This window comes from Mustelus asterias, chromosome 14, assembly GCF_964213995.1.
Source record: "Mustelus asterias chromosome 14, sMusAst1.hap1.1, whole genome shotgun sequence".
In the NCBI taxonomy this organism is placed as follows: domain Eukaryota; kingdom Metazoa; phylum Chordata; class Chondrichthyes; order Carcharhiniformes; family Triakidae; genus Mustelus; species Mustelus asterias.
The window spans coordinates 96,324,737-96,342,565 of record NC_135814.1 but is presented as its reverse complement, the minus strand read 5'-3'; the positions used below and the strand labels follow the sequence as shown (position 1 = coordinate 96,342,565).

At 48.1% G+C, this 17,829-nt stretch overlaps 1 protein-coding gene across 1 annotated transcript in view; it reads right to left on the bottom strand.

Annotated features, from left to right (window-relative positions):
- Window positions 1-17,829, bottom strand: part of ino80db (INO80 complex subunit Db) — a 113,672-nt gene that overhangs the window by 59,332 nt on the left and 36,511 nt on the right. The window contains exon 4 of the mRNA XM_078228922.1: window positions 1,747-1,852. Coding sequence (XP_078085048.1) covers window positions 1,747-1,852 — 106 coding nt within the window. The remainder of the gene's footprint in view (window positions 1-1,746; window positions 1,853-17,829) is intronic.

The following is a 17,829-nucleotide window of genomic DNA, read 5'->3' as shown; positions in this document are numbered from 1 at the left end:
TGTGGCGACCAGGATTGGAAAGGTATTCCAACCTTTTATATAACTAATATAATTTGCCAACTTTTATACTCGATGCCCCGTCCGATGAAGGCAAGCATGCCATATGCTTTCTTCACCACCTTTTCCACCTGTGCTGCCACTTATAAGGATTCGTGGACCGGTACTCCCAGATCCCTCTGTGTGTCTATGCTCCTGATGGTTATGCCATTTATTTTATTGCTCCCATCTGAATTGGACCTACCAAAAAGCGTCACCTCACATTTGTCCAGATTAAATTCCATCTGCCATTTCTCCGTCCAATTTTCCAGCCTATCTGTATCCTGCTGTATTCTCTGATAATCTTTATCACTATCCGCAACTCCAGCAATCTTAGTATCATCCACAAACTTGCTAATCAGACGAGCTATGTTTTCTTCCAAGTCACTTATATATATTACAATCAGCAGAGGTCCCAGCTCTGATCCCTGTGGAACAACACTAGTGTGGAGATAGTCGACATGCGCGATCTTCTTGGAGATCCTCTCCACTTGGAGCCGGCAGTTTGTGGTGTTGATGGTAGCCATGATGTGGAAAACATCACTAGTTACAGACCTCCATTCAGAAAAACACCCTTCCACTGCGACCTCTGTCTTTTATGGCCAAGCCAGTTCTGAATCCATCTAGCTTGTTCAACCCTAATCCTGAGAGATTTAATCTTTTGCACCAGCCTGACATGAGGGACCTTGTCAAGTGATTTATTAAAGTCCATGTAGACAACACCTATAGCCCTTACCCCGTCAATCATTTTTGTCACCTCCTCAAAAAATTTAATTAGTGAGACATGACCTCCCTCGTACAAAACCATGCTGTTTGTCGCTAACAAGACCATTCAGTTCCAAATGTGTACAGATCCTATCTCTAAGAATCTTCTCCAATAATTTCACTATCATTGACGTCAAGCTCACTGGCCTATAGTTACCTTGCTACCCATCTTAAATAATGGGACAACATTGGCTAGCCTCCAATCCTCTGGCACCTCATCTGTGGCCAAGTAGGAAACAAAGATATCTGTGAGAGGCCCAGCAATTTCATCTCGTCTCTCTCTCAGTAATCAGGGATGGACGCCATCTGGCCCTGGAGATTTGTCTAATGCTTTTTAATACACCCATCACTTCCTCCCACGTAATAAAGACTTTTTCTAAACGGTTTACACATCCCTCTGAGACACCACCAGTCAATGAGTCTTTCTATGCTGTTTCTTGTGTCAGCATGTTCCACATTCTAATGACACCGAGTACAGGAATTTTTCCTGAATTCCCAACAGGATTTATTAGCAACTATGTCATCACTAGCTTTCAACTCCCCACGGTGGAAACACCTTCTCTCCATCCACCCAATCAACCCCTTTATTATTAACATTTCTGATCAAGACACCTCGCAGCCTCACTATTCAAAAGAATAGAGCCACAGTCATATTCAATCATAGTCCTTATAAAACTACTTTGCATTTTTTCTGTGCTTCTGTGTCCTTTCTGTCACATGGAGACCAGACATTATACGCCTTCTAAACAATCAAGGAGGTCAAAGATGTACACCGGCAAAACGTCATTCCTTATTGGAAATGTGTGCATGCCCGGTATATGTCAGAGGTAGGTTGACAGGGTTTATTTCAGTAGAAAATGTTCAAACGTGCCTACAAAGCCAAGTTACCAGTTCCCAGACCAGGGGCCCAACAAGCTGCTGAATGATTACCCGGATGGTACTCACTCGGGCCGAATAGCTGACCACTTGTCCCGCAACGTCCATGTATACTGGCAAGGAGGCACACGTTCGTCTTCCTCCTCTTCCTCGCTGTCCTCAGACCAGTCTAGCCCTGTAGACGAGAAGAATGTCATCTCATTGAACCCAAGGCAGGACGCAAAGCATTACACTGGAGATCCAGGAAAGCTTTTCCAAGCGAGAGCGAAGGAGACATTGGGACCAACACCCACACAGTGTGGAGCACGTAAATACCCAGGGATCATTTTGGTAAGAAACTCATGACAAAGTGCGATGCTTAAGGATTGAGGCAGAGGAGCAGAGTGAACAAGTAGCAATCCAGCTAGTGATAAGTCACAGGACAGTACTGACCCATGATATACCAATCCTCATTATCCACTGACAAGAGACAAAATCTCACTTCAAAGCATGTACTGAGCAGAGTTGTCTCCAAAAATACAATCAGAATAATGGTTAAGACACAGTGAACACTGACACCAAGAAACACGCTCACCCCTAGTCACCTTGCAGTTAGAGTTACTGTCCCCATTAAGATACTGACCCCTGGAGTCTGCTTTAACACAGCAACTCGAGGGGTCAGTGTGTTCAGGGACACAGTGACTCAAGGGGTCAGTGCGTATGGGCACAGCAACCTAAGGGGTTAGCATGTTCACAGGGACAGCAACGCAAGAGACCCCTGGAGTGACTTTCTCCCTTAACACTGACCCCAAGAGTTACTGTCCCCATTAACACACTGAATCCGAGAATTACTGTCCCCAATAACACAGACCCTTACAGTTGCTGTCCCCAATAACACACTGAATCCGAGAATTACTGTCCCCAATAACACAGACCCTTACAGTTGCTGTCCCCAATAACACACTGACCCCGAGAGTTACTGTCCCCTTTAACACACGGACCTCGAGAGTTACTGTCGCCATTAACACACTGACCCCGAGAGTAACTGTCTCCATTAACAAACTGATCCTAGAGTTACTGTCACCATTATCAGTGACCTCTTAGTTACTGATCCCTTTAACACACTGGTCCCTAGAGTTACTGTCCCCATTAACACACTGACCCCTGGAGTTACTGTCCCCATTAACACACTGACTTAGAGTGACTGTCCCCATTAACACACTGACCCCTAGAGTTACTGACTCCATTGACACACTGACCTAGAGTTACTGTCCCCATTAACACACTGACCCCGAGAGTTACTGTCCCCATTAACACACTGACCCCGAGAGTTACTGTCCCCATTAACACACTGACCCCCAGAGTTACTGTCTCCATTGACACACTGACCTAGAGTTACTGTCCCCATTAACACACTGACCCCGAGAGTTACTGTCCCCATTAACACACTGACCACCGAGAGTTACTGTCCCCATTAACACACTGAACCCTAGAGTTACTGACCCCATTAACACACTTACCCCGAGAGTTACTGTCCCCATTATCACACTGACCCCGAGTTACTGTCCCCATTAACACACTGACCCCTAGAGTTACTGTCCCCATTAACACACTGACCCCTGGAGTGACTGTCCCCATTAACACACTGACCCCTAGAGTTACTGCCCCATTAACACACTGACCCAGAGAGTTACTGTCCCCATTAACACACTGACCCCTAGAGTTACTGTCCTGATTAACGCACTGACCCCTCGGGTTACTGTCCCCATTAACACACTGACCCCTGGAGTTACTGTCCCCATTAACACACTGACCGAGAGTTACTGTCCCCATTAACACACTGACCCCTGGAGTTACTGTCCGCATTAACACACTGACCCCTAGAGTTACTGTCCCCATTAACACACTGACCCCTAGAGTTACTGTCCCCATTAACACACTGACCCCAAGGATTACTGTCCCCATTAACACACTGACCCCTAGAGTTACTGTCCCCATTAACAGACTGACACCTGGGGTTACTGTCCCCATTAACACACTGATCCCGAGAGTTACTGTCCCCATTAACACACTGACCCTAGAGTTACTGTCCCCATTAACACACTGACCCCTAGAGTTACTGTCCCCATTAACAGACTGACACCTGGGGTTACTGTCCCCATTAACACACTGATCCCGAGAGTTACTGTCCCCATTAACACACTGACCCCGAGAGTTACTGTCCCCATTAACACACTGACCCTGAGAGTTACTGTCTCCATTAACACACTGACCCCGAGAGTTACTGTCTCCATTAACACACTGACCCCGAGAGTTACTGTCTCCATTAACACACTGACCCCTATAGTTACTGTCCCCATTAACACACTGACCCCTGTAGTTACTGTCCCCATTAACACACTGACCCCGAGAGTTACTGTCCCCATTAACACACTGACCCAGAGTTACTGCCCCCATTAACACACTGACCCCAAGTATTACTGTCCCCATTAACACACTGATCCTGAGAGTTACTGTCCCCATTAACACACTGACCCCGAGAGTTACTGTCCCCATTAACACACTGACCCCGAGAGTTACTGTCCCCATTAACACACTGACCCCGAGAGTTACTGTCCCCATTAACACACTGACCCCGAGAGTTACTGTCCCCATTAACACACTGATCCCGAGAGTTCCTGTCCCCATTATCACACTGATCCCGAGAGTTACTGTCCCCATTAACACACTGACCGAGAGTTACTGTCCCCATTATCACACTGACCCCGAGAGTTACTGTCCCCATTTACACACTGACCCCTAGAGTTACTGTCCCCATTAACACACTGAACCCGAGAGTTACTGTCCCCATTAACACACTGACCGAGAGTTACTGTCCCCATTAACACACTGACCCCGAGAGTTACTGTCCCCATTAACACACTGACCCTAGAGTTACTGTCCCCATTAACACACTGACCCCGAGAGTTACTGTCCCCATTAACACACTGACCCCGAGAGTTACTGTCCCCATTAACACACTGACCCCGAGAGTTACTGTCCCCATTAACACACTGACCCCGAGAGTTACTGTCCCCATTAACACACTGATCCCGAGAGTTCCTGTCCCCATTATCACACTGATCCCGAGAGTTACTGTCCCCATTAACACACTGACCGAGAGTTACTGTCCCCATTATCACACTGACCCCGAGAGTTACTGTCCCCATTTACACACTGACCCCTAGAGTTACTGTCCCCATTAACACACTGAACCCGAGAGTTACTGTCCCCATTAACACACTGACCGAGAGTTACTGTCCCCATTAACACACTGACCCCGAGAGTTAGTGTCTCCATTAACACACTGACCCCGAGAGTTACTGTCCCCATTAACACACTGACCCTAGAGTTACTGTCCCCATTAACACACTGACCCCGAGAGTTACTGTCCCCATTAACACACTGACCCCGAGAGTTACTGTCCCCGTTAACACACTGACCCCGAGAGATACTGTCCCCATTAACACATTGACCCCGAGAGTTACTGTCCCCATTAACACACTGACCCCTAGAGTTACTGTCCCCATTAACACACTGACCCCGAGAGTTACTGTCCCCATTAACACACTGACCCCGAGAGTTACTGCCCCCATTAACACACTGACCCCAAGTATTACTGTCCCCATTAACACACTGACCCCGAGAGTTCCTGTCCCCATTAACACACTGATCCCGAGAGTTCCTGTCCCCATTATCACACTGATCCCGAGAGTTACTGTCCCCATTAACACACTGACCGAGAGTTACTGTCCCCATTATCACACTGACCCCGAGAGTTACTGTCCCCATTTACACACTGACCCCTAGAGTTACTGTCCCCATTAACACACTGAACCCGAGAGTTACTGTCCCCATTAACACACTGACCGAGAGTTACTGTCCCCATTAACACACTGACCGAGAGTTAGTGTCTCCATTAACACACTGACCGAGAGTTAGTGTCTCCATTAACACACTGAACCCGAGAGTTAGTGTCTCCATTAACACACTGACACCGAGAGTTACTGTCCCCATTAACACACTGACCCAGAGTTACTGCCCCCATTAACACACTGACCCCAAGTATTATTGTCCCCATTAACACACTGACCCCGAGAGTTACTGTCCCCATTAACACACTGACCCCGAGAGTTACTGTCCCCATTAACACACTGACCCAGAGTTACTGCCCCCATTAACACACTGACCCCAAGTATTATTGTCCCCATTAACACACTGATCCCGAGAGTTACTGTCCCCATTATCACACTGACCGAGAGTTACTGTCCCCATTATCACACTGACCCCGAGTTACTGTCCCCATTAACACACTGACCCCTAGAGTTACTGTCCCCATTAACACACTGACCCCTAGAGTTACTGTCCCCATTAACACACTGAACCCGAGAGTTACTGTCCCCATTATCACACTGACCCCGAGTTACTGTCCCCATTAACACACTGACCCCTAGAGTTACTGTCTCCATTAACACACTGACCCCTAGAGTTACTGTCCCCATTAACACACTGACCCTAGAGTTACTGTCTCCATTAACACACTGATCCTAGAGTTACTGTCCCCATTAACACACTGACCCTAGAGTTACTGTCTCCATTAACACACTGACCCTAGAGTTACTGTCCCCATTAACACACTGACCCTAGAGTTACTGTCTCCATTAACACACTGACCCTAGAGTTACTGTCCCCCATTAACACACTGACCCCGAGAGTTACTGTCTCCATTAACACACTGACCCTAGAGTTACTGTCTCCATTAACACACTGACCCTAGAGTTACTGTCCCCCATTAACACACTGACCCCGAGAGTTACTGTCCCCATTAACACACTGACCCCTAGAGTTACTGTCTCCATTAACACACTGACCCTAGAGTTACTGTCTCCATTAACACACTGACCCTAGAGTTACTGTCCCCCATTAACACACTGACCCCTAGAGTTACTGTCCCCATTAACACACTGACCCTAGAGTTACTGTCTCCATTAACACACTGATCCTAGAGTTACTGTCCCCATTAACACACTGACCCTAGAGTTACTGTCTCCATTAACACACTGACCCTAGAGTTACTGTCCCCCATTAACACACTGACCCCTAGAGTTACTGTCCCCATTAACACACTGACCCCTAGAGTTACTGTCCCCATTAACACACTGACCCTGAGAGTTACTGTCTCCATTAACACACTGACCCCGAGAGTTACTGTCTCCATTAACACACTGACCCCGAGAGTTACTGTCTCCATTAACACACTGACCCCTAGAGTTACTGTCCCCCATTAACACACTGACCCTAGAGTTACTGTCCCCCATTAACACACTGACCCTAGAGTTACTGTCCCCCATTAACACACTGACCCTAGAGTTACTGTCCCCCATTAACACACTGACCCCTAGAGTTACTGTCCCCCATTAACACACTGACCCTAGAGTTACTGTCCCCCATTAACACACTGACCCCTAGAGTTACTGTCCCCCATTAACACACTGATCCTAGAGTTACTGTCCCCATTAACACACTGACCCTAGAGTTACTGTCTCCATTAACACACTGACCCTAGAGTTACTGTCCCCCATTAACACACTGACCCTAGAGTTACTGTCCCCATTAACACACTGACCCTGAGAGTTACTGTCTCCATTAACACACTGACCCCGAGAGTTACTGTCTCCATTAACACACTGACCCCTAGAGTTACTGTCCCCCATTAACACACTGACCCTAGAGTTACTGTCCCCCATTAACACACTGACCCCTAGAGTTACTGTCCCCCATTAACACACTGACCCTAGAGTTACTGTCCCCATTAACACACTGACCCTGAGAGTTACTGTCCCCATTAACACACTGACCCCGAGAGTTACTGTCTCCATTAACACACTGACCCCTCGAGTTACTGTCCCCATTAACACACTGACCGAGAGTTACTGTCCCCATTAACAGACTGACACCTGGGGTTACTGTCCCCATTAACAGACTGACACCTGGGGTTACTGTCCCCATTAACACACTGATCCCGAGAGTTACTGTCCCCATTAACACACTGACCCTAGAGTTACTGTCTCCATTAACACACTGACCCCGAGAGTTACTGTCTCCATTAACACACTGACCCCTAGAGTTACTGTCCCCATTAACACACTGACCCCTATAGTTACTGTCCCCATTAACACACTGACCCCTATAGTTACTGTCCCCATTAACACACTGACCCCGAGAGTTACTGTCCCCATTAACACACTGACCCAGAGTTACTGCCCCCATTAACACACTGACCCCAAGTATTACTGTCCCCATTAACACACTGATCCTGAGAGTTACTGTCCCCATTAACACACTGACCCCGAGAGTTACTGTCCCCATTAACACACTGACCCCGAGAGTTACTGTCCCCATTAACACACTGACCCCGAGAGTTACTGTCCCCATTAACACACTGACCCCGAGAGTTACTGTCCCCATTAACACACTGATCCCGAGAGTTCCTGTCCCCATTATCACACTGATCCCGAGAGTTACTGTCCCCATTAACACACTGACCGAGAGTTACTGTCCCCATTATCACACTGACCCCGAGAGTTACTGTCCCCATTTACACACTGACCCCTAGAGTTACTGTCCCCATTAACACACTGAACCCGAGAGTTACTGTCCCCATTAACACACTGACCGAGAGTTACTGTCCCCATTAACACACTGACCCCGAGAGTTCGTGTCTCCATTAACACACTGACCCCGAGAGTTACTGTCCCCATTAACACACTGACCCTAGAGTTACTGTCCCCATTAACACACTGACCCCGAGAGTTACTGTCCCCATTAACACACTGACCCCGAGAGTTACTGTCCCCATTAACACACTGACCCCGAGAGTTACTGTCCCCATTAACACACTGACCCCGAGAGTTACTGTCCCCATTAACACACTGATCCCGAGAGTTCCTGTCCCCATTATCACACTGATCCCGAGAGTTACTGTCCCCATTAACACACTGACCGAGAGTTACTGTCCCCATTATCACACTGACCCCGAGAGTTACTGTCCCCATTTACACACTGACCCCTAGAGTTACTGTCCCCATTAACACACTGAACCCGAGAGTTACTGTCCCCATTAACACACTGACCGAGAGTTACTGTCCCCATTAACACACTGACCCCGAGAGTTAGTGTCTCCATTAACACACTGACCCCGAGAGTTACTGTCTCCATTAACACACTGACCCCGAGAGTTACTGTCCCCATTAACACACTGACCCCGAGAGTTACTGTCCCCATTAACACACTGACCCCGAGAGTTACTGTCCCCATTAACACACTGACCCCGAGAGTTACTGTCCCCATTAACACACTGACCCCGGGAGTTACTGTCCCCGTTAACACACTGACCCCGAGAGTTACTGTCTCCATTAACACACTGACCCCTATAGTTACTGTCCCCATTAACACACTGACCCCTAGAGTTACTGTCCCCATTAACACACTGACCCCGAGAGTTACTGTCCCCATTAACACACTGACCCCGAGAGTTACTGCCCCCATTAACACACTGACCCCAAGTATTACTGTCCCCATTAACACACTGACCCCGAGAGTTCCTGTCCCCATTAACACACTGATCCCGAGAGTTCCTGTCCCCATTATCACACTGATCCCGAGAGTTACTGTCCCCATTAACACACTGACCGAGAGTTACTGTCCCCATTATCACACTGACCCCGAGAGTTACTGTCCCCATTTACACACTGACCCCTAGAGTTACTGTCCCCATTAACACACTGAACCCGAGAGTTACTGTCCCCATTAACACACTGACCGAGAGTTACTGTCCCCATTAACACACTGACCGAGAGTTAGTGTCTCCATTAACACACTGACCGAGAGTTAGTGTCTCCATTAACACACTGAACCCGAGAGTTAGTGTCTCCATTAACACACTGACACCGAGAGTTACTGTCCCCATTAACACACTGACCCAGAGCTACTGCCCCCATTAACACACTGACCCCAAGTATTATTGTCCCCATTAACACACTGACCCCGAGAGTTACTGTCCCCATTAACACACTGACCCCGAGAGTTACTGTCCCCATTAACACACTGACCCAGAGTTACTGTCCCCATTAACACACTGACCCCAAGTATTATTGTCCCCATTAACACACTGATCCCGAGAGTTACTGTCCCCATTATCACACTGACCGAGAGTTACTGTCCCCATTATCACACTGACCCCGAGTTACTGTCCCCATTAACACACTGACCCCTAGAGTTACTGTCCCCATTAACACACTGACCCCTAGAGTTACTGTCCCCATTAACACACTGAACCCGAGAGTTACTGTCTCCATTAACACACTGATCCTAGAGTTACTGTCCCCATTAACACACTGACCCTAGAGTTACTGTCTCCATTAACACACTGGCCCTAGAGTTACTGTCCCCATTAACACACTGACCCCGAGAGTTACTGTCCCCATTAACACACTGACCCCGAGAGTTACTGTCTCCATTAACACACTGACCCCGAGAGTTACTGTCTCCATTAACACACTGACCCCGAGAGTTACTGTCTCCATTAACACACTGACCCCTAGAGTTACTGTCTCCATTAACACACTGACCCCTAGAGTTACTGTCCCCCATTAACACACTGACCCTAGAGTTACTGTCCCCCATTAACACACTGACCCCTAGAGTTACTGTCCCCCATTAACACACTGATCCTAGAGTTACTGTCCCCATTAACACACTGACCCTAGAGTTACTGTCTCCATTAACACACTGACCCTAGAGTTACTGTCTCCATTAACACACTGACCCCTAGAGTTACTGTCCCCCATTAACACACTGACCCTAGAGTTACTGTCCCCATTAACACACTGACCCTGAGAGTTACTGTCCCCATTAACACACTGACCCCGAGAGTTACTGTCTCCATTAACACACTGACCCCTAGAGTTACTGTCCCCCATTAACACACTGACCCTAGAGTTACTGTCCCCCATTAACACACTGACCCTAGAGTTACTGTCCCCATTAACACACTGACCCTGAGAGTTACTGTCCCCATTAACACACTGACCCTAGAGTTACTGTCCCCATTAACACACTGACCCTGAGAGTTACTGTCTCCATTAACACACTGACCCTGAGAGTTACTGTCCCCATTAACACACTGACCCCGAGAGTTACTGTCTCCATTAACACACTGACCCCTCGAGTTACTGTCCCCATTAACACACTGACCGAGAGTTACTGTCCCCATTAACAGACTGACACCTGGGGTTACTGTCCCCATTAACAGACTGACACCTGGGGTTACTGTCCCCATTAACACACTGATCCCGAGAGTTACTGTCCCCATTAACACACTGACCCTAGAGTTACTGTCTCCATTAACACACTGACCCCGAGAGTTACTGTCTCCATTAACACACTGACCCCTAGAGTTACTGTCCCCATTAACACACTGACCCCTATAGTTACTGTCCCCATTAACACACTGACCCCTATAGTTACTGTCCCCATTAACACACTGACCCCGAGAGTTACTGTCCCCATTAACACACTGACCCAGAGTTACTGCCCCCATTAACACACTGACCCCAAGTATTACTCTCCCCAGTAACACACTGATCCTGAGAGTTACTGTCCCCATTAACACACTGACCCCGAGAGTTACTGTCCCCATTAACACACTGACCCCGAGAGTTACTGTCCCCATTAACACACTGACCCCGAGAGTTACTGTCCCCATTAACACACTGACCCCGAGAGTTACTGTCCCCATTAACACACTGATCCCGAGAGTTCCTGTCCCCATTATCACACTGATCCCGAGAGTTACTGTCCCCATTAACACACTGACCGAGAGTTACTGTCCCCATTATCACACTGACCCCGAGAGTTACTGTCCCCATTTACACACTGACCCCTAGAGTTACTGTCCCCATTAACACACTGAACCCGAGAGTTACTGTCCCCATTAACACACTGACCGAGAGTTACTGTCCCCATTAACACACTGACCCCGAGAGTTAGTGTCTCCATTAACACACTGACCCCGAGAGTTACTGTCCCCATTAACACACTGACCCTAGAGTTACTGTCCCCATTAACACACTGACCCCGAGAGTTACTGTCCCCATTAACACACTGACCCCGAGAGTTACTGTCCCCATTAACACACTGACCCCGAGAGTTACTGTCCCCATTAACACACTGACCCCGAGAGTTACTGTCCCCATTAACACACTGATCCCGAGAGTTCCTGTCCCCATTATCACACTGATCCCGAGAGTTACTGTCCCCATTAACACACTGACCGAGAGTTACTGTCCCCATTATCACACTGACCCCGAGAGTTACTGTCCCCATTTACACACTGACCCCTAGAGTTACTGTCCCCATTAACACACTGAACCCGAGAGTTACTGTCCCCATTAACACACTGACCGAGAGTTACTGTCCCCATTAACACACTGACCCCGAGAGTTAGTGTCTCCATTAACACACTGACCCCGAGAGTTACTGTCTCCATTAACACACTGACCCTAGAGTTACTGTCCCCATTAACACACTGACCCCGAGAGTTACTGTCCCCATTAACACACTGACCTAGAGTTACTGTCCCCGTTAACACACTGACCCCGAGAGATACTGTCTCCATTAACACACTGACCCCTATAGTTACTGTCCCCATTAACACACTGACCCCTAGAGTTACTGTCCCCATTAACACACTGACCCCGAGAGTTACTGTCCCCATTAACACACTGACCCCGAGAGTTACTGCCCCCATTAACACACTGACCCCAAGTATTACTGTCCCCATTAACACACTGACCCCGAGACTTCCTGTCCCCATTAACACACTGATCCCGAGAGTTCCTGTCCCCATTATCACACTGATCCCGAGAGTTACTGTCCCCATTAACACACTGACCGAGAGTTACTGTCCCCATTATCACACTGACCCCGAGAGTTACTGTCCCCATTTACACACTGACCCCTAGAGTTACTGTCCCCATTAACACACTGAACCCGAGAGTTACTGTCCCCATTAACACACTGACCGAGAGTTACTGTCCCCATTAACACACTGACCGAGAGTTAGTGTCTCCATTAACACACTGACCGAGAGTTAGTGTCTCCATTAACACACTGAACCCGAGAGTTAGTGTCTCCATTAACACACTGACACCGAGAGTTACTGTCCCCATTAACACACTGACCCAGAGCTACTGCCCCCATTAACACACTGACCCCAAGTATTATTGTCCCCATTAACACACTGACCCCGAGAGTTACTGTCCCCATTAACACACTGACCCCGAGAGTTACTGTCCCCATTAACACACTGACCCAGAGTTACTGCCCCCATTAACACACTGACCCCAAGTATTATTGTCCCCATTAACACACTGATCCCGAGAGTTACTGTCCCCATTATCACACTGACCGAGAGTTACTGTCCCCATTATCACACTGACCCCGAGTTACTGTCCCCATTAACACACTGACCCCTAGAGTTACTGTCCCCATTAACACACTGACCCCTAGAGTTACTGTCCCCATTAACACACTGAACCCGAGAGTTACTGTCCCCATTATCACACTGACCCCGAGTTACTGTCCCCATTAACACACTGACCCCTAGAGTTACTGTCTCCATTAACACACTGACCCCTAGAGTTACTGTCCCCATTAACACACTGACCCTAGAGTTACTGTCTCCATTAACACACTGATCCTAGAGTTACTGTCCCCATTAACACACTGACCCTAGGGTTACTGTCTCCATTAACACACTGGCCCTAGAGTTACTGTCCCCATTAACACACTGACCCCGAGAGTTACTGTCCCCATTAACACACTGACCCCGAGAGTTACTGTCCCCCATTAACACACTGACCCCGAGAGTTACTGTCTCCATTAACACACTGACCCCGAGAGTTACTGTCTCCATTAACACACTGACCCCGAGAGTTACTGTCCCCATTAACACACTGACCCCGAGAGTTACTGTCTCCATTAACACACTGACCCCTAGAGTTACTGTCTCCATTAACACACTGACCCCTAGAGTTACTGTCCCCCATTAACACACTGACCCTAGAGTTACTGTCCCCCATTAACACACTGACCCCTAGAGTTACTGTCCCCATTAACACACTGACCCTAGAGTTACTGTCTCCATTAACACACTGACCCTAGAGTTACTGTCCCCCATTAACACACTGATCCTAGAGTTACTGTCCCCCATTAACACACTGATCCTAGAGTTACTGTCCCCATTAACACACTGACCCTAGAGTTACTGTCTCCATTAACACACTGACCCTAGAGTTACTGTCCCCCATTAACACACTGACCCTAGAGTTACTGTCCCCATTAACACACTGACCGAGAGTTACTGTCCCCATTAACACACTGACCCCTAGAGTTACTGTCCCCCATTAACACACTGACCCCTAGAGTTACTGTCCCCCATTAACACACTGATCCTAGAGTTACTGTCCCCATTAACACACTGACCCTAGAGTTACTGTCTCCATTAACACACTGACCCTAGAGTTACTGTCCCCCATTAACACACTGACCCTAGAGTTACTGTCCCCATTAACACACTGACCCTGAGAGTTACTGTCTCCATTAACACACTGACCCCGAGAGTTACTGTCTCCATTAACACACTGACCCCTAGAGTAACTGTCTCCATTAACACACTGACCCCTAGAGTTACTGTCCCCCATTAACACACTGACCCTGAGAGTTACTGTCCCCATTAACACACTGACCCTAGAGTTACTGTCCCCATTAACACACTGACCCTGAGAGTTACTGTCCCCATTAACACACTGACCCTGAGAGTTACTGTCTCCATTAACACACTGACCCCGAGAGTTACTGTCTCCATTAACACACTGACCCCTAGAGTAACTGTCTCCATTAACACACTGACCCCGAGAGTTACTGTCTCCATTAACACACTGACCCCTAGAGTAACTGTCTCCATTAACACACTGACCCCTAGAGTAACTGTCTCCATTAACACACTGACCCCGAGAGTTACTGTCCCCATTAACACACTGACCCTGAGAGTTACTGTCTCCATTAACACACTGACCCCGAGAGTTACTGTCTCCATTAACACACTGACCCTAGAGTTACTGTCCCCATTAACACACTGACCCTGAGAGTTACTGTCTCCATTAACACACTGACCCTGAGAGTTACTGTCTCCATTAACACACTGACCCTAGAGTTGCTGTCCCCATTAACACACTGACCCCGAGAGTTACTGTCTCCATTAACACACTGACCCCTCGAGTTACTGTCCCCATTAACACACTGACCGAGAGTTACTGTCCCCATTAACACACTGACCCCGAGAGTTACTGTCTCCATTAACACACTGACCCCTCGAGTTACTGTCCCCATTAACACACTGACCGAGAGTTACTGTCCCCATTAACAGACTGACACCTGGGGTTACTGTCCCCATTAACACACTGATCCCGAGAGTTACTGTCCCCATTAACACACTGACCCTAGAGTTACTGTCTCCATTAACACACTGACCCCGAGAGTTACTGTCTCCATTAACACACTGACCCCTATAGTTACTGTCCCCATTAACACACTGACCCCTATAGTTACTGTCCCCATTAACACACTGACCCCGAGAGTTACTGTCCCCATTAACACACTGACCCAGAGTTACTGCCCCCATTAACACACTGACCCCAAGTATTACTGTCCCCATTAACACACTGATCCTGAGAGTTACTGTCCCCATTAACACACTGACCCCGAGAGTTACTGTCCCCATTAACACACTGACCCCGAGAGTTACTGTCCCCATTAACACACTGACCCCGAGAGTTACTGTCCCCATTAACACACTGACCCCGAGAGTTACTGTCCCCATTAACACACTGATCCCGAGAGTTCCTGTCCCCATTATCACACTGATCCCGAGAGTTACTGTCCCCATTAACACACTGACCGAGAGTTACTGTCCCCATTATCACACTGACCCCGAGAGTTACTGTCCCCATTTACACACTGACCCCTAGAGTTACTGTCCCCATTAACACACTGAACCCGAGAGTTACTGTCCCCATTAACACACTGACCGAGAGTTACTGTCCCCATTAACACACTGACCCCGAGAGTTAGTGTCTCCATTAACACACTGACCCCGAGAGTTACTGTCCCCATTAACACACTGACCCTAGAGTTACTGTCCCCATTAACACACTGACCCCGAGAGTTACTGTCCCCATTAACACACTGACCCCGAGAGTTACTGTCCCCATTAACACACTGACCCCGAGAGTTACTGTCCCCATTAACACACTGACCCCGAGAGTTACTGTCCCCATTAACACACTGATCCCGAGAGTTCCTGTCCCCATTATCACACTGATCCCGAGAGTTACTGTCCCCATTAACACACTGACCGAGAGTTACTGTCCCCATTATCACACTGACCCCGAGAGTTACTGTCCCCATTTACACACTGACCCCTAGAGTTACTGTCCCCATTAACACACTGAACCCGAGAGTTACTGTCCCCATTAACACACTGACCGAGAGTTACTGTCCCCATTAACACACTGACCCCGAGAGTTAGTGTCTCCATTAACACACTGACCCCGAGAGTTACTGTCTCCATTAACACACTGACCCTAGAGTTACTGTCCCCATTAACACACTGACCCCGAGAGTTACTGTCCCCATTAACACACTGACCTAGAGTTACTGTCCCCGTTAACACACTGACCCCGAGAGATACTGTCTCCATTAACACACTGACCCCTATAGTTACTGTCCCCATTAACACACTGACCCCTAGAGTTACTGTCCCCATTAACACACTGACCCCGAGAGTTACTGTCCCCATTAACACACTGACCCCGAGAGTTACTGCCCCCATTAACACACTGACCCCAAGTATTACTGTCCCCATTAACACACTGACCCCGAGAGTTCCTGTCCCCATTAACACACTGATCCCGAGAGTTCCTGTCCCCATTATCACACTGATCCCGAGAGTTACTGTCCCCATTAACACACTGACCGAGAGTTACTGTCCCCATTATCACACTGACCCCGAGAGTTACTGTCCCCATTTACACACTGACCCCTAGAGTTACTGTCCCCATTAACACACTGAACCCGAGAGTTACTGTCCCCATTAACACACTGACCGAGAGTTACTGTCCCCATTAACACACTGACCGAGAGTTAGTGTCTCCATTAACACACTGACCGAGAGTTAGTGTCTCCATTAACACACTGACACCGAGAGTTACTGCCCCCATTAACACACTGACCCCAAGTATTATTGTCCCCATTAACACACTGATCCCGAGAGTTACTGTCCCCATTATCACACTGACCGAGAGTTACTGTCCCCATTATCACACTGACCCCGAGTTACTGTCCCCATTAACACACTGACCCCTAGAGTTACTGTCCCCATTAACACACTGACCCCTAGAGTTACTGTCCCCATTAACACACTGAACCCGAGAGTTACTGTCCCCATTATCACACTGACCCCGAGTTACTGTCCCCATTAACACACTGACCCCTAGAGTTACTGTCTCCATTAACACACTGACCCCTAGAGTTACTGTCCCCATTAACACACTGACCCTAGAGTTACTGTCTCCATTAACACACTGATCCTAGAGTTACTGTCCCCATTAACACACTGACCCTAGAGTTACTGTCTCCATTAACACACTGACCCTAGAGTTACTGTCCCCCATTAACACACTGACCCCTAGAGTTACTGTCCCCATTAACACACTGACCCTAGAGTTACTGTCCCCCATTAACACACTGACCCCGAGAGTTACTGTCCCCATTAACACACTGACCCCGAGAGTTACTGTCTCCATTAACACACTGACCCCGAGAGTTACTGTCTCCATTAACACACTGACCCCTAGAGTTACTGTCTCCATTAACACACTGACCCCTAGAGTTACTGTCCCCATTAACACACTGACCCCTAGAGTTACTGTCTCCATTAACACACTGACCCCTAGAGTTACTGTCTCCATTAACACACTGACCCCTAGAGTTACTGTCTCCATTAACACACTG